Source organism: Neomonachus schauinslandi, chromosome 5 (assembly GCF_002201575.2).
Source record: "Neomonachus schauinslandi chromosome 5, ASM220157v2, whole genome shotgun sequence".
Classification (NCBI taxonomy): Eukaryota; Metazoa; Chordata; class Mammalia; order Carnivora; family Phocidae; genus Neomonachus; species Neomonachus schauinslandi.
Genome location: NC_058407.1, coordinates 88,949,521 through 88,973,568, shown reverse-complemented (window position 1 = coordinate 88,973,568; position 24,048 = coordinate 88,949,521). Strand labels below are relative to the sequence as shown.

General features: G+C 39.2%; 1 protein-coding gene across 3 annotated transcripts in view; it reads left to right on the top strand.

Moving 5' to 3' along the window:
- Positions 1 to 24,048, top strand: part of DERA (deoxyribose-phosphate aldolase) — a 122,211-nt gene that overhangs the window by 48,602 nt on the left and 49,561 nt on the right. For all 3 annotated transcript variants that reach the window (XM_021690531.1, XM_021690532.2, XM_021690529.2), the window contains exons 2-5: positions 4,071 to 4,168; positions 5,781 to 5,928; positions 7,426 to 7,521; positions 9,517 to 9,651. In XM_021690531.1, coding sequence (XP_021546206.1) covers positions 4,071 to 4,168; positions 5,781 to 5,928; positions 7,426 to 7,521; positions 9,517 to 9,651 — 477 coding nt within the window. The remainder of the gene's footprint in view (positions 1 to 4,070; positions 4,169 to 5,780; positions 5,929 to 7,425; positions 7,522 to 9,516; positions 9,652 to 24,048) is intronic.

Genomic DNA, 24,048 nt, shown 5'->3' with positions numbered 1-24,048 from the left:
TTATAACTGACAGAAGGGCCCAAAAGCCACCCAAATGACATACTAAGAGACACAATAGGATATTTTTTCACGGGAGAGTTTTGAGAAAAGAGTATTATTGCTTTCCAATTATGGCTTCATGTCTCTTCTCCCCAAAGGCTCGTGTACTTGAAACACTTCTTGGCCCCCGTAAGAGAAGATTCTATGGTACTGATGAGATTGTGTGCATTAGAATCACTTCTCCTGGAAAGGAGATGCTAAAGGGTACTCGAATAAAATATTAGAAATTATGAAGGACATAACAAAGGCCAATCAGTCCTTTCTTTTCCCCAGACCCCATAATATGAGAACAGGGGTTATTTGATGAAATTAAAGAGTAGCAAATTAAGTGCTAATAAAATGAGATAGTCACTTATATAATTCATTACCATGGGAGGTCACAGAGGCAAATTCTGTGGCTGGATTAAATATGGGGCCGGATAATTTTATGACCGCTAATGATATTTTTAACAGTGGAGGCTGATACTGCAAGAAGAGTAATCCTATTACATCCTCCAGGAGGTGGTTCACAGGGACCTCTGGCAAGTGGTGTCTGAGAAGTGTGAGAGCAGGCCTCGTGGGTTCTAATCTTTGGTGGGGAATTGTACTAAAAATTAGTTTTTAAGGTGGATGCCCTCAGGTATTCTGTTCATGCGTCAGTCCCAGCTTCTCTTGTGGAGATCCACAAGTTACTTAATCAGAAGCAGTTGGGGTACAGAGTTCCATCATTCAAGGTGAATAAGTTCCAGAGATACAGTGTACAGCACCATGACTATTGTTTTATTTTTTTTTTTTAAAGATCTTCTTTATTTATTAGGGAGAGAGAGAGAGAGAAAGTGAGCCCGGGGAGGAGCAGAGGGAGAGGGACAAGCAGGCTCCATGCTGAGTGCAGAACCTAACGCAGGGCTCAATCCCATGACCCTGAGGTCATGACCTGAGCCGAAATCAAGAGTCGGACTCTCAACCGACTGGGCCATCCAGACACCTCCAATGTGACTGTTGTTAACAATACTGTATTGTTTGGTTGATATCTGCTGAGAGAGTAGATCTTAAATGTTCTCAACCCACTCAAAAAAGGAAAAAAAAAAAAAAAGGGAAATGTGTGAAGTGATAGATACGTTAATTAGCTTGATTGTGGTGATTATTTCACTGTGTAGATGTATATCAAAACATCAAGATGTATATCTTGAACATATACAGTTTTTGTCAGTTATACCTCAATAAAGCTGGCGGGGAGGGACGTAAACACTAAAAGTTTTTTTTTTTTTAGAAAAAGCAGTTGGGAAAGATATTGCCCAGAATTTGATCATTTCTGGTCTCGGGGAACTATTCATTTTATTTATTGAATGCCACCCACGTGTCAGGCACTTTGCTTGGAGTTTTAAAAATCTGTTGGGACTGAAACATTTTGACAAATCAGTGCATTCAGAATAAGGGACCTTCACTAAAGGTAGATTATAAAGTTGCATTAAGTGCATAGAAGCAAAGGAATAGCTCAGCCTGTATGGTTCAGAGGCAGTTCACAGAGAAGGTGGCATTTGAACTAAGTCTTAAAGGTTGGGTGGGAGTTCACTCTGTTGGCAAGATAACGAAGGGCAGAAGGAATAACCAGCATGCACAGGTCCAGAGACAGAACGTGACATAATTGCCCATGAACTCCTGGTAGTTTAGAAAGGCTGTACCCCGGGGCTGGAGGGGCAGAAAGGGAGAAGAGGGGTCTTAATGAGGGCAAAGGGAGCCAGGTGGTGAAGTCTTGGGATTGCCGGAGGTGTCTCTCCAGTAGCCAGGCTTCCTATGGTGGTTGTGTGGGTGGGGAGTAGAGAGGAGGTGGGGAGGGGCATCCAGGAAGGGTCATATGATGGATAAAGGACGGCCCCTCAGAGCCTTGCCCCACCAACACAGGCTTCCCTCTTGTGGCCACTGTCAGCAGTTGCTTGTTGGTGAGCCTTGTGTTTCACACAACTCTGCCTCATTGATTGTCGGAAATGATCTTTACCATAAACCTAATCACGATTAACAGTTGTTTATTTTGTTTATAAAAAAAGAATCTCCCCTGCCTTTGGGTAGAGAGGGGTTCTTATAGGTCTTGTAAATTAGGGTGAGTCTGGTCTTATTTCTTTGGGCTTTACCTAGAACCCATCTTTGGATGGGGAAGAAGAGGCAGATACCATTTGCTTGACCTTAGATTCTGTGATGTTAGCTCAGCAGATAAGCAGGAAACCATACAGTGTCTTGGAGGAGCAGATGGATTGAAATGATAAAACTCTGTTTTGTTAAATGATTTCAGCTAACAAAATAATTTAATTAGGAAAAAAAAAAAAAAGCACCCAGACTCTGCTCCTTATTCAGTGGTATTTAAATAAGCATATCATTATTAATCACTCAGACTCTGACTTGGAATTTCTACAGTATTAATATTGATAAGAAGAATCAATTGGAAATGAGACAGAATGTCTTTTGTAGAAACGTGGTCTTATTTTTGTGGTGGATGCAAATACTGTATTATTATTATTATTAGTTTGGTTACGTAGTGCAGTATGCAATTAGCGGTTTCCCCTCCACATTATAGAGAATTGTGTATGGTAGTCCCCTCTTACCTGTGTTCCAAGACCACCCCCAGGGGATGCCTGAGACTCTGGACAGTACTGGACCCTACCTATATATATACTATATTTTTTCCTATTCATATACACCTACGATAGATTTTGATTCATCAGTTAGGCACAGTAAGAGATTAACAATAGTAACTAATAATAAAATAGAAGAGTTATAACAATATGGTATAATAAAAGTTACGTGAATGTGATCTCTCTCAGGATATATTATCGTATTGTAGTCACCCTTCTTGTGATGATGTGAGATGGTAAAATGCCTGTCTGATGAGAGGAAATCAGGTGAATGATATAGGCATTGTGACATAGCGTTAGGCTGCTATGACCCTCTGATGCCTCAGAAGGAGGATCATCTGTTTTTGGACTGCAGTTGACCACGGGTAACTGAAACTGCAGAAAGGAACATCGTGGATAATTGGGCCATATTTCCTTTTCCACAGTAGTTTTTTACAGCTCTTCTAAGAAGAAGGTGCTAGAGGGATATAAAAATGAAGTTAGTTATAGAAGGTAAATGGGTAAGTGCTCAATTTACTGTGAAGTCACTGTTGTGATAGAGTGTTGGTGGATAAAACTGAAATACAATTGAAATACACCCTGTGTTTGGTGTTAGTCACTCAAAGATAAGATCGTGACTCACAATATAGTAAGGACAGGAGACCATTTTACCATGACTCCTTGATGAACTAAATCCCAGTTTTATAGTACAGCTGTATCCAGATGTTAGCTCTATTTGGGGATCTGGCAGTGTTCTGAAGCTAAGGTGTAGGCTGGGTTTAAAATAGAAATTACGTTTAACTCAGAGAGATGGAGGGTAGGGTCGGGGTGGGGAAGAGCCTTTTAAAACAGAAGCAATAGAGATGTCTCCCAGAATTTTGAACACCTTGGTTTTTGTTTTTTTTTCTTTCCCTTTTTCTAACTTCTGTTCTATCAATGTTGTAACTTCTAATACATTCTGAAAAAGTCCCTTTTGAGGAAAGCATGGGCTATATCATATCATATCATATCATATATCATATCATATCATATCAGCATCTAGTAGATATAAATCTTATCAGTAAGGGGAGTAGTGATCAAGGATTCCTTTAAGCCCCAACATTAATTCACTTAAGTATTTATTAATCATTTGTTCTCCTGGACTGGGCACTTACAAATAAGTCTTTGCTGTCAGAAGTGAGGCACGAGTAATATAACATTTTCCTCCCCTGTTAGACATATCTATGTAATGAATCAATACAGGTTCTTCCAGTTCCAAATGTACTTGATTTTACATGAAGAATGCCTTTTCAGGGCTGGGTTTCTTTCAACGGGTTCTTTATTTGTAATTGTGCAAAAAAGCATAGGCTTTAAAAACAGCTTTGATGCAAAATGATATATCCTTTCAAGGACCACGTAAAAATAGGTGAATATATTTAATAAGAAGTGTTCCTCTTTCCCCTTTAGACCTTAGCTGGATCTCCAAAATACAAGTGAATCAACCAGCAGTTCTGAGGCGTGCAGAACAAATCCAGGCTCGCAGAACCGTGAAAAAGGAGTGGCAAGTAAGGCTTCTTCTTGAGCATTCTGTTCCTGTAGTTTACAATGCCTGGTCTCTTCCCTCAAGGCCACAGTATTGAATTTCACTCAAGAAGCATCTAAACTTAAAAGATTGCAGCTGTCCATGACTTATTTTATTTTATTTTATTTATTTATTTATTTATTTATTTTAAAGATTTTATTTATTTATTTGAGAGAGAGAGAGAATGAGAGAGAGAGAACACCTGAGAGGGGATAGGGTCAGAGGACGAAGCAGACTCCCTGCCGAGCAGGAAGCCCGATGTGGGACTCGATCCCGGGACTCCAGGATCATGACCTGAGCCGAAGGCAGTCGCTTAACCAACTGAGCCACCCAGGCGCCCTGTCCATGACTTATTTTAATAATTCATATATGATGATGATGGGTTGGAGAAAGATAACACATTTATCCAAACAAGTTAAAAATCATACCACTCTTGAGTGGCAAAGCCACAAATGAATTTGAGGCATCTTTATTCATGAGTGAATTAAATGGCATATTTCCTCAACACATTTATTCAGTTCCTTAGACATACCTTCTTTGGTTGTCTTCTATTTTAATTTTTAAACCATAACATCTAAACCTGGTGTGTCTGCTGTTGAGGCACTTAGGCATAAGAGTTGACCTCCTTTGACCATTGTGTTTACCTTACTATTAATTTTCATAAATCATTTCCCAAAACTCAAAAAGTGATGTTTTATAGGGTACTTGTGGTCAGCATAGCCTTCAGTGTATACTGACCAAAGATGTGCTATGCATCACAGGACTAAAAGGAATTCAGAGTTCATTTCACAAGTGAGGCAAAATAGTGTGATTGAATCCTTTAGGGTGACATTTTACATTTTGTTCATCCTTGGAAATATTCCGATTGAAAGATAAAAGGAAATTCATTAGAATGAGTTATGAACTATGAATATTGTTTTAGAAATGGAATTGGATTAAAGCGAACAACAACAACAACAACAAAATTAGAGACTCTTCTTTAAAGAGTCTCATCCCAGATCCCAAGGCTGGAGGTTAAAATATCAGCTAGAGACCCTCTTTTTCCCAGGTTCTGTCATATGGTAGCCATCAGGGGCCCCTAGTGGAGGAGATGGAGAGGTCTGGTGTGGAGAGGCTTGATCTATTAGGGATTTCACTTTGGGATAGCTATGGAAGGAAAAATAATTTTTTTTTTAAAGATTCTTTTTTTTGGGGGGGGGGAGAGAGCATACATGGGGGGGGCAGGGAGAAGAGAGGGAGAATCTCAAGCAGACTCTGTGCTGAGCCCAGAGCCCAGTGCGGGGCTCAGTCTCACAACCCTGAGATCATGACCTGAGCGGAAATCAAGAGTTGGACGCTTAACTGACTGCACCACCCAGGCACCCGGGAATATTAATTTTTAAGGCTACTCTGTATCCCTCTTTTATTTTGTTCTATGCAGTGTTCATCTTGTTGGTCACTCTTGAGCAATGTTTGTATCACATGTGAGAAGGACATGCCTTAGAACAGGGTAGACGTCAGAAATTAGCACCCACGTTTGTCTAATGATTTTCTACCAACTAACTGGGTTGGAGATGAATTTTTTTTTAATCTTGTTTTTACTTTCTTTAAACCAGGCTGCTTGGCTCCTGAAAGCCGTTACCTTTATAGATCTTACTACACTTTCAGGCGATGACACATCTTCCAACATTCAAAGGCTCTGTTATAAAGCCAAGTATCCAATCCGGGAAGATCTCTTAAAAAGTTTAAATATGCATGATAAAGGTAAAATCATTGTGTATAATCTCTCTGTGTTTACCTCTTTATGGTACTAATCACTAAATCTAAGAGGATTTGAGAAGATGCAGTTGCTAAAATGATAACAGCAATAAAATCCACGGTAGAATTGTGTACATAGACAAATAATTGGGATTCTTCTCTGAAAAACAGCAGGGAGAGAATCTGAGTCTCATTTTTAGGTCAGTTCTTTCCATCCTGGATTAAAGTTTCTGGTAGAGAGTTTCTTTATTTTTCTTTCCAGTTCTTCAGTGTGGGAAATTTTCTATCTAGTGACTCTAAAATACTGATTCTCATTCCCTAGCCACATGTGCAAAAGCCAGTCTCATTACTTAATAATCACATCTCATACATAAAGTATTTTCTGTGAGTAAATGAAATACTTTTGAGAATAAAATGCAAATGGGGAATATTGCGTGCTCGTATATTAGGTTAAATCTTTTGAAAAAAAGTTATATTCACTCTCTTAGTATACTTGAAAGAAAGGACTTTCTAAAGTTGCCATAAGTTTAGAATCTTAACATCTTAGGAATGGTGGAGACCTTTGAGAGTTGATCCCCTATTTCTAAATGAGGAAACCGAGGTCTGGAAGGCTAAAGGGTGTTTCCAAGACCATGTGTCCTGGTACTCACTGGGCTGATTTTAGGAGCCACACCTTTCGATGGAGGGATGCTTCATGATTCCCGAGTGCCTGTCGGTAATGAATATGCAACTGGAGATGTTGCATTGGCCCAATGCAGGTATTTTATCCCAAATAATTTGAAGATAATTTATAGACCTAAACAACTCCACAGCTTTTGAAAAATATTTATTATGTGTCTTTTGGGTTGACAATAAAAGCACCACCTATGTATAGGCATTGTTATACAAAATTGTTGAAAGTAGCAACTTTATAGAAGTCTATGTTCTTGCTTTGTTTTATAGTGGCTGTTTGATTTTTATTTGATTTTTTAATCAAATAAAATTTTTTATTTTATTAAATTTTTAAATTTAAGAGCTTATTCCTCCAAGTGAGGGCTCCAGATCTAGATTGTATTATTTCTTGCAAGAGAGGGAATAGGATCAGTTAAATGTCATTTTGCTATACTACCCTGTCAGGTTCTCATCCACTTTTTTCATCCACTGTCTGTTAGCTGTACAAATCTGGATTTTGTTACCTACATGAAATACAATATTCTCATTGAGTCAAGACCATTAAGTTTACCGCTTAGGGATCTTTAAAAAGTGGCATTATATTGACCACCAAGACCAGTGCATCACAGTTATTTTATTCCGTGTCTTGAACAAGGAGAAAAAGATCCCTATTGTCAAGAACTGGAAGGGAATGTTAGGGAGTCAAAACTTTTTCATTCAGTGCAGTGTCACAGGGGAATTATTTCTCCTCTCATTTTGATTTCTGCCAGGGTGGTGGTGTAAATAATTAAAAGCCTATTGTTCAAGGTGAACTTCCCATAAAGCAGGCTGTTATGATTTCTTTCGTCACAGGCCTTACGACCGCTGCTGTTTGTGTCTACCCCGCGCGAGTGTGTGATGCGGTTAAAGCGCTGAAGGCCTCGGGCTGTACCATCCCAGTGGCTTCCGGTAAAATTGTTTTGGCTTTTGCTCTTGTCTCTCAACCTGTTTCCAGTTCTTCAACTCAGACACCTGGGGGTTTTATATACAGTTTTATACTATGATTTTAATTAGCTTTATATATTTAATGATTTCTATTTACTCATTCTCTCCATATCTGCTTGCCTCCTAAGTAGCAGACCACATTCATTCCCAAGAATATAGAACCTTATCCCCGTCCTTAAGGAAACTTGGTTGTTTAGGAGGAATAAGCAAGTTTAAAACGTCATAATGCAGGATATGTAGTAATATATATGAAAAAGATGACAATAAAGATACGCAGAAGGTACAGTTATAACTCAGAGCAGGGAGTGATTTATTTTGCAGAGGTTGGTGACACTCAGAGAGTAAGGGAAATTCTTTACAGGGGAGATGATAACTGCTGGGGGTCTCAAAGGGGAAGGGGGAGTTGACGGTGTTGGTGAGACAGGGCATGGCATTTTAGACAGAGGAATTAGCCTGTGTGAAGGCACAGAAGCACATTCAGGGAACCACAAGTGGTTTGTCATTGTTGGATCTGAATTGGGATGAAGTGGGGGGTGGAAGGGGGCTCTGGGAGTTGAAGCTGGGAAGGTAGATCGGGGCCAGATCACATAGGGGAAAATGGCCTGGTGGTGGCATTTGGGCTCTATTCTGGTGTTGGGGAGGATACTGCAAGATTTTCAGCAAAGGCATGTCATGATCCGCTGCATGATGTAGTGAGTTACGGGGGTGATCGTGGATCCAGTAGAGCGGGGTGACAGGGAGTTAGGGAGACTTATCACAGTCCAAGTGAGACGTGTGAGGAGTGCCACTCCAAAGCCTGGGTGGTAAAGACAAGAGAGTATGTTCAGGAGTTATTCCCTTAAGATAGACTCAACAGGACTGGGCGTGAAAGACAAAAGAGTCTTTAAAACTTCTGTGTAGGTGAGTGTGTGAGTGTGTATGGATGGATAGATATAAAATTAGATTGTACTTTTAGAAGATGTTAAGAGGAATATCTTGGTTCTTTAAAAAAGGAGTCTAAAAAGATGGTTAATTTATTTTATTAGGGATACATCAAAACAAACACATAGTATTGATATACAAGCTATTTGTGAAGATTCCGAAAGTGTTTGGCAGCTACCTTAAATTTTTCATCAGCCTCATTCAATTCAGCTTTTCTTTTATACAACAGGGAAACATGCTTTCCTCTAAGATAGCAGACCCAAGGAATTTAATAACATCAAGGAAATACAAAAGGTTATCTTTAGTAATGGAAATGGGCTTAATGATGCACGTGTAAAAAATGTTAATGGTTTTTCAGAAGTGTAGCTGTATTTTCATTTTTTTTAAAATTTGTATTTGGCCTTGCTCTTCCCAACTCGCCCCTGCCCCAGTTTTGTGGACAATATTACGTCTTTTTCCCTCTTGCAATTGCTTCCCTTTATTCTCATCTGCTTGGTCTTCATTTTAAGATAGGCAGTGGGAAGAACCTATATTGCAATTTGGTTGCAACAGCTATAAATGTGAGTGATTAAATCAAGAATACAGTGGTAACCAACTTAATTAAGAGTAGGATCAATAATTAACCAGTGTCCATCAAGACAGGGCTATAGCTACTATTTTATGACTATCACTGTGAGGATACGTAGTTTCTTAATTTCTATTTACTTAAAGCCCCCTCATGAGCATCTCTGCAGAAACTTAATTTCAGGTTTTTCAAATTATAAAATACTAATACTCATCCTAACACCAATACTATATGAGATGACATTCTATTTCTTTGCACTTTGCTTTGTAAGATAGGCGTGAAGCTCTTTAGTGTCATTAATGCTTTGGTCAAAATGCTGTTTTGTTTTTTTGTTTTTTTGTATGAAATTCCTTATTGAGATACTTACCAACTGAAATTTGTCTTCCTTCCTTCCTTCCTTCCTTCCTTCCTTCCTTCCTTCCTTCCTTCCTCCTTCCCTTCCTTCCCTCCTTTCTTTTCTCTCTCTCTGCTAGTGGCCACTGGCTTTCCAGCTGGACAGACTCATTTAAAAACACGATTGGAAGAGATCAGATTGGCTGTGGAAGATGGAGCTACGGAAATCGATGTGGTGATTAACAGGACCTTGGTGCTGACTGGCCAGTGGGAAGGTATGTGCAAGTCGTTACCTAAAAGGGAGACTAAGTTTTACCTGCATGAATCAAATGGTGAGGATTGGAAAAGGGGCAGCATGTTTTGGAAGTCGTCGTTCTAGGTTACAAGTTACCAGATTAGAGGGTGAATTTCAGAGAAAACATGGCTGGTATTGCTCATGGCTTGTTCCCCTCATAAATCCTAAGCAGTTGCCCACCTGCATGAACTTTTTAGATCCCTTTGAGTGCTTAGGTGAGTGGTTATTTCTATGCAGTAGGTTATTGATTTTTATTCTATTCTCTACTATTTTATTACTCAATACATAAATCACTCTAGGCAAGTCATTTATGCAAAGTTTATTTTAATAGGTGGAGGAAACTTCCCTTTTTTAATGTTAATCTTTGTGGATTTTGAGAATGTGGGATTAGTAATGAGTATGCTAAGTCTGTTTTCACTCCTACTGTTCTTACATATAATTCCTATGGATACTATTTTATATTTACCTTTGAGATTCATGATTTACTGTCACACCAATTATGATAAAACATTACCCATTTCAATAACAAGCTGTTGTTTTTATAATTAGATATTAAAAAAACAGATTTGACCTGTGCCTTAAATATATTTTGTATATTAGAGATTGTTGATAGCTAAAATAAGTATAATTTTCTACTTTGAAAAAATCATTATAAAAGTAGTCCAACTAAAAATTTTTAATAAAATCATAAGATAAAGCCAGAATAATATGTTATCTCTTTAGATATGTGAATATCAAATACGTGGCATATTTTATTCTAATTACAGAGGTTATACCTGCTCGCTGTTAAAAACAAAAATTCTAACCAGTAATAAAGGAAGTAGATGTTCTACATAATCTCGTCCACTAGAAATAACCTCAATAACAGTATAATGCACAACTTTTCAGACTTTTTTCTCTTCATATATACACATGCAACTGACACCCTTTTTAAAAGTTTAAATAAAAAGTAGGATTATACTTAATGTATTTTTTCTTAATCTACATACTGGACTTGCTAGTATTTCATGGATATCTATTTTTAAAATTTTTATTTATTTATTTATTTGAGAGAGAGACAGAGAGCATGAGCAGGGTGAGGAGCAGAGGGAGAAACAGACTCCCCGCTGAGCGGGGAGCCCGATATGGGGCTCGATCCTGGGACTCCGGGATTTTCTTTGTGTAAGAAAATAAAGCCTGGAGGTAGTATTTCAGGGGTACTGTGGCAGTCCCACAAAGTCCTTGGTGACTTATGCTACTTTGATCTTCCACTTCCAAAGGGTGTGGCTTCTACCCTCGTACTTAAGGGCACTCCATTGTCTGAGGTGGCTTCTGACGCTCCTGCCTTTCCACCTATCTCCCAAGTAACAGGAAAGAAGGGGTCCCCCCCGCCAAAAACCTCCCACAGCATTTCTGCCTCTACCTCCTTGGCTCAGACTGAGTTACGTGGCCACCTTGGCCGCAAGTGAGGCCGGAAAATGCAGTCTTTTAGCTTAGAATATTAACTGCGTTCCCGTACATTCTTAGTAAGTGAGATGGCGTACATTTCTTTGCCCAGATGGAAAGGACTGAGGGGAGTTCTGTCACGGAAGGACAGTGTGCCATAAGGAGCTCAGAGGGGTCTGACAGTAAAAAGCTTAATAGCAAAGGGCCCTGTGAAACAACAATAACACAAATATTTAAATAGAAAGAAATAGGAAGTCAAAAGGCAGAGCACTGTTAACTGTGGGGTGGGTCACCTCAGAGATTCCAGCAGCTCGAAGAGCATCACAACCACTGATACCACAGTTCTGAATGATCTAGAAAAAAATGTTAAAGCCATTCCTATTGCCCCATACTCCCAACTATACTCATCAACATTTTTAATCCTTACCCTGTTTAAATTCTTGACTGTTCATAAATATCTTTTTGCGCTTTTGATTTTTGTTCCTTTTTTTTTATGGTTCATGTGAGCTTTGGCCAATTGCAATCATTTTTTTTTTTTTTTTTTTAGATTTTATTTATTTGCGAGAGAGAGAATGAGAGACAGAGAGCATGAGAGGGAGGAGGGTCAGAGGGAGAAGCAGACCCCCCGCTGATCAGGGAGCCCGATGCGGGACTCGATCCCGGGACTCCGGGATCATGACTCGAGCCGAAGGCAGTCGCTTAACCAACCGAGCCACCCAGGCGCCCCTGCAATCATTCTTAAAAGACATACTTTAAATAGATGCCCCTTATCCCTATATATTGATTCTTGTTTCCTTCTAGTTATAGATTTCAGTTAGGATTTCAGGCCAGAGTAAGAGGGAAAAAAATGAATATGCATAATATTGAAAAAAAATTGGAAATAAACTACATGATTTAGATAAAAAAAAAAAACTATATGCCCTTTATGTCTTTTTTTTTTTTTTTTTTTTTTAAGATTTTATTTATCTGACAGAGACACAGCGAGAGCAGGAACACAAACGGGGGAGGGGGAGAAGCAGGCCTCCCGCCGAGCCCCGCCAGGCGGGAGCCCGATGCGGGGCTCGATCGCAGGACCCAGGGATCATAACCTGAGCCAAAGGCAGACGCTTAACGACTGAGCCACCCAGGCGCCCTGCCCTTTATGTCTTTTATTAAACAGTTGTAGACGTAGAAGTGTAGTTTCTGTTATAACTTGTGCTCTTGTCTCTAGAATACTGATTGGGAAATAAAATATAATAGGAGATGGGTTTTGATGTAATTGTCTGTCCCTTAATGAACTAGCAATGGTTGTTTTTAGGAACTGATTATTTCCTAATAACAGGCATTCATGCAAAATATAATAACACATCTTTGTCCTAGACCATACTTTTCTATTAACTTTTTTATGGTGTTAATAACCTCTTGACCCAAAACAAATTGAAAAAGAACATTTAATACTAGAAATTTAATTCTGAATAGAAACCTGCAATGACTGAAGCCTTTTTTCACTGCAGTATTTTGTCTTAATTTGCCTCAATTTGATTACATATTATATTTTTCAGTGTTATGCTTTCATATTAGCTGTTTACTAAAATATGAGCCTAAAATTGATTTCTTGGAATGTGCTGACAGAAATGTCTGTCAGGCTAATACACATTCAAATCCAGGTCCCTCTCCTCTGTGCACTGAGGTGTGTAGGGCACTGGTTGAAGCACAAAAGAGAGAATCCTATTTTTAAAGCTGGCCATTCAGAGTGTATCCTAATCATTTCTCATGGCCGCAGAGTCCACAGTTTCCGGGGTGAACTCAAAGAGGAGACTGGAGCGGGGGCTTGTACTCCTCTTGAATTCTCCCTGGTGACAGTTTAAAATCTCTGCTCTCCTCAAGCTTCTAATTCTTCTGTTCACCTTGAGGCCCATTCCCTCTTAGCAGAAGACCTAGCTGCTATTTCTCAGAGAAAACAGACACCATTAGACAGGAACTCCCTCAGGGTCCTTGCAGCAGGGTCTGCCTTCCTTTGTTCCTCCCTTTCTCCTCAGTCCAGTCCCTCCGCTGTGTGGTGGCTCCCATTTCCTCCCGCATTTTCGGAGGCCTTACTCCATTTGTCGGCCATTTTTTTTCTGCTGTGCCTTTAGTCTTTGTCTCTACTAGCTCATTCCCATCAGCATCTAAACATATGTAAGCTTTTCTTCTCCATTTAAAAAAAACTCACATGCCAACATTCCCCCTCATCCCCAGCTAAGTCTCCCTTTCTGTTCTTCCCTTCGTGGCTAAAGTTCTTAAAAGAGTCATATGTGTTTGTTTCTCTTGAATCTCTACTAACCAAGATGCTAATCACCTCTTATTTTCCTGTGTCCAGGGAATATTCTTCAGTTGTTTGTTTAGCTTTACCATTCAGCATTTGACACAGTGCACTGTCCTCCTTCTGGAAACACTCTATTGTCATGCTGTCCGTGACCCTAAATTCTTCAGATTTTCTTCCATGTTTCTGATTACTCCTGCGTCCCTGTGTCTTGTTTGCGAGCTCCTCTACCTCCTCTATCATCCCTGAAGTGTTGGTGGTCCTCAGGTCCTGTCCCAGCAACTCTCAAATTTCTCCTCAAACTCTGCGTACTCTCCCTGTCCTCACCTATTTCAGCCACATTCCCTGTGCTGGACACTACAAAACCTCCTGAGCACCGGAACCTACATCTGCTGACTCTGGAACTCGTGCTCTATTTCCGCGCTAAACCATGTTGCTTTTCATGCATCATTTTATAATTTTTTTAAAGATTTTATTTATTTGAGAGAGTTAAGCCTGTGCTTAACAGGCAGGGGGGAGGGGCAGAGGGAGAGGGAGAAGCAGACTCCCTGCTGAGGTTGGAGCCTGCTGCAGGGCTGAATCCCAGGACCCCAAGATCATGACCTGAGTCGAATGCAGATGCTTAACTGACTGAGCCACCCAGGTGCCCCTCATGCATCACTTTTACATAAGTAGAACAGTGACTCTTGATCCAGTCAGAGAATCTAGCCATTTTAGAAAGAAATCCATTAAAAAATATTTGACTTGAACGCTTTCTCTTAAATAGTTTAATTTCAGAACCGTGGTATCGGTGACTGCATTATCCTGGAGCACAGTGATGCTCCCTGAGCTGTGGAAATCTCCGAGATGACCCACCCCCTGGCTAACAGTTCAGGCTGTTGTGCCTTTTGACTTTATATACCTTTTTATTTAAACATTTTTGTTATTGTTGTTTCGCCTGGCCCTTTGCTGGTAAGCTTTTTACCACCAGATCCCGATTTGCTCGTTATGGCACACTGTCCTTCCCTGCCTGTACTTCCCTCAGTCTTTTCTATTCGGGCACAGAAATGGACACCATCTACACCATCTAACTCATCCCTCGGGACCGTAGTTGTAACTAGATAGGGCATAGAATATATTGCTGGTTTTCAGAATTCCCTGACAAATGTTTTCAAATTACTTGCCCCCAGTCGTCTCCTCCCAGAAGCTAGCCTTTCCCTCCCTGAGTGTAGGTACTATCAGAACTGGGTGTTGGAGGTGAGGGAAATAGATTCCTGGGCTGCGAAAATTGCTCCAGGTGATTTTGATCCCACCCCCGCCCCCCCCCCACCCCATAGTCGTAGAGAGCATCTTGGAGCATCTATTTTTTTTTTTTTTTAACATACTCCTTGTTCTTGGTTCCACATAGTTTCAATGCAGGGTACTTGAAGCATTGTTGAATTTATATGTTGGTTAATTAGTACAAATAGTATTTCCTATGTGTTTCTATTTATTTAGCCTGGATCTGCAGTTAGCTGTAACAGAAGGCTTAAGGGATAAAGAGTTACTGCGGCAAGTTTAGCCAGAGAGTACATCTACCTCTTAGGCTCTTGGGAAGAGGATGGCTTTCCTCTCCCTGGGAAGGCTGGGCTGGACTAGGAGAGAGGTGGGGGCACCCAGCCAGCCAGCCAGCCAGCCAGCATAGAAGCCAGTCATGACTGGAGGCGGTCAGACCCAGAGCTGACCCAGAACAAATATACTGTGGAGTAAGAAGGGAGCATAACTCTGGGAGACTAGAGGGTTGAAAGCACATCTTTACATCAGACAGACCTTGGTTGGAATCCGGGCGCTACCATTAGTAGCTGTTTTCTCTTAGGCAAGTTACTTCTCTGTGTCTTCCGTTCCTTCTCTGTGAAATAAGAATAATGGCATACACTTTATAATGGGGATTCAGTTAGATAATGTATGTAAATCGATCGTCCCAGATGAATCCCTCCATACCAGCTGCGGTTTCTTCTCTTTCCTTCTCCTTCTGGTGCTGATAGTATGTTATCAAGGGAAGTAACCATGATAGTACATGTATTGAGTAAATGAAGTAGAACTCTCAAAGACTTGGATTTTAGTCTTTGTAATTTTGCTAATTTATACCTAGTCCTTGGGCAAACACTTCACTTCTTTCTGCCTCCATTTAAATAAGCTACCAATGAGAGGATAAAACTTAATGATTTCTACAGTCCTTTAGAGCTATAATGGCCTGTGACTTATATATTTGGCGTTTTCATTGTCTGGGAGTATTATTCCCTTGATAAGGACCTGTAATACAGTATTTTTTCATGATGATATTAAAGTTGACATCTAAGTTGCATTTCTTTAAACAATTCTTTGAAGAAAGCATTCACCAGAAGGGGTTCATCATCTCATAAATCTTATTGAACAGGTTTTGAAAATGAAATGCATTCCATGCTCTGTAAATACAGAGGTGTTCATTTTTTACTTTTTTTATGACCTCTCTCTGCTGCATATATTTACCTTAATATATTACCAGTGACTTGGAAATGGTATCAGATTCCGCCTCTTTCAAGAATCTTCCAGTTCTTTGAGCTCAGGACCTAGAGCTGAGTTTACTAGTTATTGGAAACCCATTCCCTACTGGAGCACCATCAGACACAACCCCAAAGGTGCTTCTTCTGTGACATTTTTCAGCATAGTGTGTTCAGTGTCGCACTTGGAAATATTGTTTGTGTCCTGTATCCAGAGCCCTATTTTATCCTCTTCAGTTCCTCAGCCCTGACTTGCTCTCCTAAACTTGGTTTGTGGAGTACATGCCTCACACTATCAAGAGTTTTAGGGTGAGAGAATGAAATATTTGGGCCAATGCCACAGTGTCTGTCACTGTGTCTTATGAAGTGGATCCTGAATATCTTGCATCCGGGCAACAATTTATTTTTCTTATTTGCTTGTTTTTGCACAGGAAGGATGGTAGAAGGAACATCTCTTAAAAGAAACTGGAATTTTTCTTTCTTTTGTAGAGCTGTTAATCATAATATCTTATGAGAAAAGCAATCTTTCAATCTCTAGACACTGTTTGGAGAGGAATCACATAATCTATAATCTGTGTTTTCTCTGTTTGGGGGGTTGTTTATAACAGAATAATTCTGGAGATACTTATGGCAGCTGTAGGCTTTTATGGTTTTTGTTTTTAGGCTATGATTCTTTCAAACTTCAAATACTATTGACCAAAATGTGTGTGTTTTATCTCTTGTAGGTTATTTTACTACCAGGTGTTTTAGCTCATCTCTGTTTTAGTCTTACAAGATTAATTAGTTACCTTGGTGGATGAAAACTGTTCTTGAACATTTTGTGACTTTTTAAGTTTCAAAGGTTGCTGTACAATTTATATTAAGTGTTTTACTGTACATATAATTATCTTAAGAGTTATTTTCAGGCCATTCTTTTGCAGTGTTGAACATCTTTCTGGTACTCAAAAAATAATTGCTTAGATATATTCATTAACAATGATTTTTTAAGTGTCTTTGAATAGCATTAAATATAAAAGGAAATCTACTTTATGACTTTTAGATAGGAAACATGGTCTTTAAACACTTGGAGTTTTACTTAAATCATAATTTGTATTCATGAAAGCTTTACTAATCACATAGTTTTCTTTGTCTATAGCAGTGCTTTTCCAGAAAACCTAACTGATTGCCAGGAGCCTCAAAATTAAGAATCTACTTTCCTTATAGGTGGAAGCTGGAGAGAAATAAGATCATTTTGAATAGAGAAAAGTAAAACGCTAGAGATGCAAGTTCCTGCTGACACAGGGAGGCAGAAGGTAAAGCCAGTTGTCAGCTGTTTGGGATGCTGTTTAAAACAGCTGCAGTGTGACCCCCTCTGCTCCTTGGATCTACATTCTCATCACACAGGCCTTGCCCACTGTGGCTAGGTTCTCTGATTCCTGTCAGTGAACACACTCCATCAGCACAGCCTCACTTGTTTTTCAGCTGGGAGTGACGAGCAAAAAGTCAGGCTGCGACCTCCATTTCTCCTCCTCAGTGTGGCACTAGTTAAGGAAGGATGTGAGGGGGCAGACAGGAGACAACTCCTCTGCTGGTCGTGCTACTATATTGATTACGCATCTACAATGTAATATATCCTGGGTTTCTAGTACACCCACTTTTGCTACTCCTGAAAACCTCACTATAAGTCAAAACATTTATTATCAGGTTTTTAATGTGACATCACGGTGCCAGCCACTTCTCTGGTGTATGTGTTTTGTTATATTTTTCATTATTCTGACTAATTTGCGGTCGTGGTGTTTGAATTCCATTTTCGTTTGTCAGTCATCTTTTATAATGGCCTTCCAGATTATTATTTTTCTGTTACGTGCAAGAATTATTCTTTCTTTTTTTAAAATGGGGGGATTTTTAGTTTCTGTAATGTTTGAATTTTTAACAATGAACGTGGGTTACGTGTGAGTATGGGAGCAGAAAGATTAATAGAGGCTCCGGGGAATGAGGTCATGATGTATGCAAAGATGTAACCGTAGGATGTTTACTCAAGTATTATTCGTAATAGCGAAAAATCTGAAACCTTAAGTATCCAATAATAGAAAAATGATTGAATAAATTATTTATAACCATGCAGTGGGAGATCGTGCAGCCATTAAAAATTGTGCTACAGACCTATATTTTTTAATATGGAAAGATGTCTGTGATATTTTGGGGGGGGAAAGCAGGTTACCAAATAATATGTACCATATATAATCACATTTTTTTTGTCTAAAAAACAGGATGACTGATAATCTCAAAAGCCCTTCTGTAAGAATAATATCTAGATGTTAAATAAATTATAGCAGTGTATGTGAAAAGTGTCTTTTTAACATTTATTTTTGAATAATTTTAAACTTACAGAAAAGTTGCAAAAATCATACACACAACTTTTACTCTCCACTGATATTCCACAATTATTAAATTCTGCCCCATTTACCTTTTGCCTTTTCATTGTCTGTGAGTATGTATACGTGTGTGTGTGCATGTGCATATATATAAAATTATGGATGTGTAATTGTTGTTTTAATTATTTGAGATTAAGTGGCAGACCTGTCGATCCATTACTGATAAATATTTCAGTGTGTATTTTCTAAAAACAAGAACACTTGTACCAAGCCACAGTACACCTTCAAAATCAGGAAATTAACATTGATAGCATACTACCGTTAAATCCGTAGACTTTGTTCATTTGGCAGATTGTCTCAATAATGTTTTTTATTAGTTTCAGGATCAATTGTTACTTGTCTCCTTAGTCTTCTTCAATCTGAAACAGTCCTCAATCTTTCCTTGAGTTTGAAAAATAGTGCCTACCATTTTGTAAAATATGCTTCATTTGGGTTTGTTTGATGTTTTTCTCATGATTAGATTCAAGTTATACATTTTGGGGAGAAATACCACAGAAGTTCTGCTCAGTTCACCTCAGTGCATTATTTCAGGAGTCATAAGATGTTGATTTGTCCCATTATTGATGATGTTAATTTTTAAGTGGCTAAGATGCTATCTGGCAAGTTTCTCCATTATAAAATTAATAAGTATTTTGTGTTTTAATAAGTAATTAATATAGTATATGAATGGGGATATTTTGAGACTATGTTAATATCCTGTTCCTCATCTAACTTTTATTCAGTAGTTTTAGCATTCATTCATAATTCTTCTGTTGTTACTCTGATAGTTGTCAAATGGTGATTTTCTAATTCTTCCATTTCTTCTATACTTATTAGTTAGCATTACCTTCTCCTCCCCCACTTTCTTTCCCTCTCTTTGTAAGAACTCGTGGAGTTCTATTTTACTCAATTGGTTATAATCCATTACTGTCATTGTTATTTTGGTACTCAGATTATCCCAGATTTGGCTAGTGGGAGCTGCTTCGGATGGTTCTTCTGTCCTTTTGACATGTTCTTATTACTCGTTGAGAACTTTCCTTGAATTCTTATCAAAGATATTTCAGGCTTATCTTTAACTTTTTCTGCCTGAGCTCTGGAATCAGCCATTTTCCCAAGGAGCTCTGCTTCCTTTTATTGAAGACTGGTATTTAGAAACCAAGATTTGGGTGCTCAGTGTGCTCCTTGCTGCAAGGCTGTGGTTTTTCGGCTTTCTCAGTGGACAGATCTAGGAAACACATGAATGTTCACATATACACGATGAGCATGTATAAACACACATGCATTTATATCTGTTTATTATCTATCTCTATCAGAAACCATGAGTTCACACTGATGACTTCCTCACAAGCCAACATCATATGGTTATTCTTGCCCTTTCTCTTCCTATATTGATGCCCCTCTTTCTTGTCACGAGAAATCTTGTTCCCATCATCCTCAGTATATTTATTTACTTGATCAGTTGCCTTGTATGTAACAGTCTCCTGAACGCGCAGCCTGTCTCCCTGGTCCAGTCCTGCACACTCGGGCTGGTTGAGCTTGCCAAGTCCTCCAGAACTCCCAGCCCTCACTGATGAGGATGTCCACCCCCCCGACCCTGATCTGGCAGCATGTGAGCCCAGAGTTTCCCAAGGCCCCAGTGACAATGCCAGTCCCAAGTTTACCTCCTCCTTCACAGCAGCATGCAAATGAGAGTACCTCTGCTCCCCCACCTCTCTCTGGCTGGGAGCTCCCACGGAGTAGAGTTCCAAATTGTCTTTCTAAACCAATAACAAGAAGCTGTTTGGTCTTAATTGTAAAAGTATAATGTTTTAGAGCAAATCATAGTTTATCTTCATTTTTATAACTGCTTCTTATTAAAGGTGAATCCAAGAGAAAAACAGTTAATCGATTACCTTCATAATCATTTAAATAATTACTTTTACATTTGAGATGTCTTTGAGCTCCAAAAGTAAAGATCTTTTATCCAATCTTGAGTAGAAAAATGATGCTTGGAGAGGTTCAGTAACTTTCCCAAGTGACACAGCTAATTAGTGGGCAAACAAGTGCGGAAAAGTCCTGATTCAGACAAGTGAATGTCACTACAACATAATGTGCTGTTCTCATCCCATCCAGAAGGCTCATAGAGCAATTTATAGATTTTTTTTTAGTGTATTGAATCATACAAAATTAAGTATTTTATGTTTCTGAATTATTCTGGAACTTTTCAATTTCATCAACTTTGTTTTCCCTAGAAGAATGAAAATCAGGTCCTAGGGTTGTGATGCTCATCTGTAATGTTAGTAATTTGAACTATGGGAGTTGACATCCCTTTAGGTTCTAGGTTTTGATTAGTCTATTCATTAAGTTCTTCAGTTTATTTCCTTGAGAATGTGTTTTAACGACAGCACGTGTGTACCTGCCTGCATGTATGTATGTGGTGGGACAGAGGGAGAAAAGTGTGAGGAAATTTTAGGCAAGTCATTCATCTGTCCACATTTCACTTTTCACGTATGAAATGTGGAGGTAATTGCCAGCTACCCCACAGGGATACTTAACTGATGTGAAGAAAACACTGAGCATTGTTGAAGGAAGATGCTTTGAAGACTTAGGGGGTTTCTCATTCTTTTGAGTAGCTGCTCCTCATGAAGAGTTTTTTGGAAAGAGGATCTATTGAACTTGTTAATTCCACTGTAATTTCCTTCACATGTGTATTCCAGGAGCAATTACATAAATCCACATCCTGCTGCTTCCTTTCCTGCTGATGTGGAGGAAAATCCACCCATTCGTTTTTCCATTGTTTTACTCATCTATATTGAAAGGAAAGTGACAGTTGAGTATGTTAAAGGACATTATGATTCGAGATTGTCTAGGTTACATTTCAGCCATCAAGCCACTTGGATTTGCATATGTCATCTATCACTGTGATGCCAGGGTGCTTAAAACTACCTGGACACTAATAATGCTTATTTGTGGCTTCCATGGTTTGTGTTGGAGTAAAGTGGTCTATTTTCCTTACATGTTAAATTTGTGAATTCTAATTATGCCTTCATGAGTATTAAGACAGTGCCTGTTCCGTTTTGTTTTTCAAAGTTACTTTTGCATTTCTGGAAGTATATAAGGAAAAGTTTGGAAATCTAGTATTGAATGATTATATGCCTACTAACTGCCTTGTTCTGTTCTAGCCATATGTATTATTTTATCTAATCTTCACAAAAATATGTGAGCAAACTGCGGCTCTCTAAGTGATCAGGCATAGGAAATTTTAATGATTCCTATAAATTTGCATAACTAGCAAGTAGCAAAACTCTTATCCTAGAAGTCTGGGAGCATGGGCTCCAAGTTAAAAAAATGTTTGTGATATAGTAAACATTTGTCCCCCAGCCTGCTTTCTAGGCCCTAGAGAGGTTGTGTTTATGTTCTTAAAGAAACGTAGGTCACTAGAGGGTATTATGCTAAGCGAAATAAGTCAATCAGAGAAAGACACATATCATATAATCTCACTGATATGAGGAATTCTTAATCTCAGGAAAGAAACAGGGTTGCTGGAGTGGAAGGGGGTCGGAGGGATGGGTTGGCTGGGTGATAGACATTGGGGAGGGTATGTGCTGTGGTGAGCGCTGTGAATTGTGTAAGACTGATGAATCACAGACCTGTACCTCTGAAACAAATCATACGTTATATGTTAAAAAAAGAAGAAGATAGTAGGAGGGGAAAAATGAAGGGGGGGGAATTGGAGGGGGAGATGAACCATGAGAAACTATGGACTCTGAGAAACAAACTGAGGATTCTAGAGGGGAGGGGGGGTGGGAGCATGGGTTAGCCTGGTGATGGGTATTAAAGACGGCATGTTCTCCATGGAGCACTGTGTGTTATATGCAAACAATGAATCATGGAACACTACATCAAAAACTAATGATGTAATGTCTGGTGATTAACATAACATAATAAAAAAATTAAAAAAATAAAGGAAACGTAGGTCACAGTATCCCCTGCTTTTATAAGTCCCTCTCTGTCAGAACCTAATAAACACTCAGAAGTAACTTTAACAGCACCACCCCCAAGGCCAGAAACAGGAAAACAAGTAGCTGACCTTCCTTGAGCATTAACCTATGTCCCAGAAACTGTCCTTAGCACTTTATACATATTAGCCTATTTAATGCTTAAAATAACTCCTTGAGGTGTGCATACCTCTATTATCCCCATTTTATTGAAAAGGAGACAGAGACAAAGTTTGAGGTAATTGCCCAAATCAAATAACCAATGAGTTTTGGAACTGGAGTATGAACCCAGGGAGTGGGGCACCCACGCTCTATTGTCCCACACTTATACCACACTTCTCAGTAAGTATTTGTTGTACTAAAATTCTGAGTTGGAAACTAATGAAACCAATTCAGATTAAGTTAAACGGAAAAGGTGTCTATTGGGCGGACATAGAGTAGCTCACTGAGTCAGTAAGAAGCCTGGAGAACCAGGCTTGGAAAACAAGCAGGACCATGAAAGACTGGGGCACAGAGAATGTGCCCGGATGTGCCACGGGAAGAGTGGTTATGAGGCCACTCCTGGTGCTGCCACCACTGGCTGGTGGCCCCTGGGTCATGGCGCTGTTGGATCTGCTGCCATCGGTGATCCCGCAGTAGTAATACTAACGAACATCCTGACTGCATTGTCATCTTAGCATCATTCAGGAAGATTCAGAGGCCTAGGTAGAAGCATTTGCTTGATGGAGTCCAGGTCACATTATACAAAGGACAGGTTTGGTATATACTTTTTGATTGAATTGTTCTGGTATACTCTGGGCAGAATAGTAACAGGAAAGAAAATGACAAACAACTTTCCAGGGTGGAACTCTAAAGATTAAGGTACTTGCTCAGAAAAACTGGACCCTGTTATGTGGTGGAATGGGTCAGTAAAATGATTTGAGGAGTTGGCAGGTAGAGAATGAGAAGGCACTGGGTTACATATTTGTTTAAATCCAGTTACCCTCCGAGTGACCAGTTTGGATCATGGATTACAGAGCATCACTTGGTGGCTGATGATTGAGTCATAAAATACATCTGTTTTTTTTTTTTTTCCTAGTTAATTTTAACGGTAGATGAAGAAATTGACTGGGTATCAAAAGGTGATACTTTTTAGAAAAGGGCTGATGGTTTTGTTCATAAATATGATCAGGATCACTGTTTTAAGAATTTTGTACAGATCAGACTTCACCTCCACAAATGTTGTAATAAAACATTTTCAAGCCTTATCTGATGACTCACTGGTTGTAAGCACTAATCCATATAACAAGATTTTGGTCCAGTACAAGGAGTTGGGTCAGGCCACGAATAAGATTTGGCTTTTATCACACAACACTTAATTGAAACTCATTTTCCTAGAATTCTGAGCTTAAGAGTCATGGTTAAACTTTCTGAGTGCTTACAATCAGCCAGACAACGTGTAGAGCATTTTGTATATATCTTCCCTTTTAATCCTCATAATAACCCAATAAAGTATTATTATTGACACTTCAAGGAGGGGACTGAGGCTGAGAGAATAACTTGCCCAAGGTCAAGCAGGAAGGGATGGAGTTGGGTTTTAAATCCACATTTGTCTGACTCTCGAGCCTGCTTTTGATCGCAGTGCTGTACTGTGGAAGAAAAATCATTAATTAAGTCTCAGGTTAACTCTGGGTTAGCATTCTTGAATTTTCAGATCAAGAGATTTCCTTGTCACCAGTTCTTAGCGAACAACTTTCTGTTTTTAGATTCAGTAACTCGGAAAAGTGTCATTCCATCCAAGATTTGTTCCCTGAGTTAAAAGAA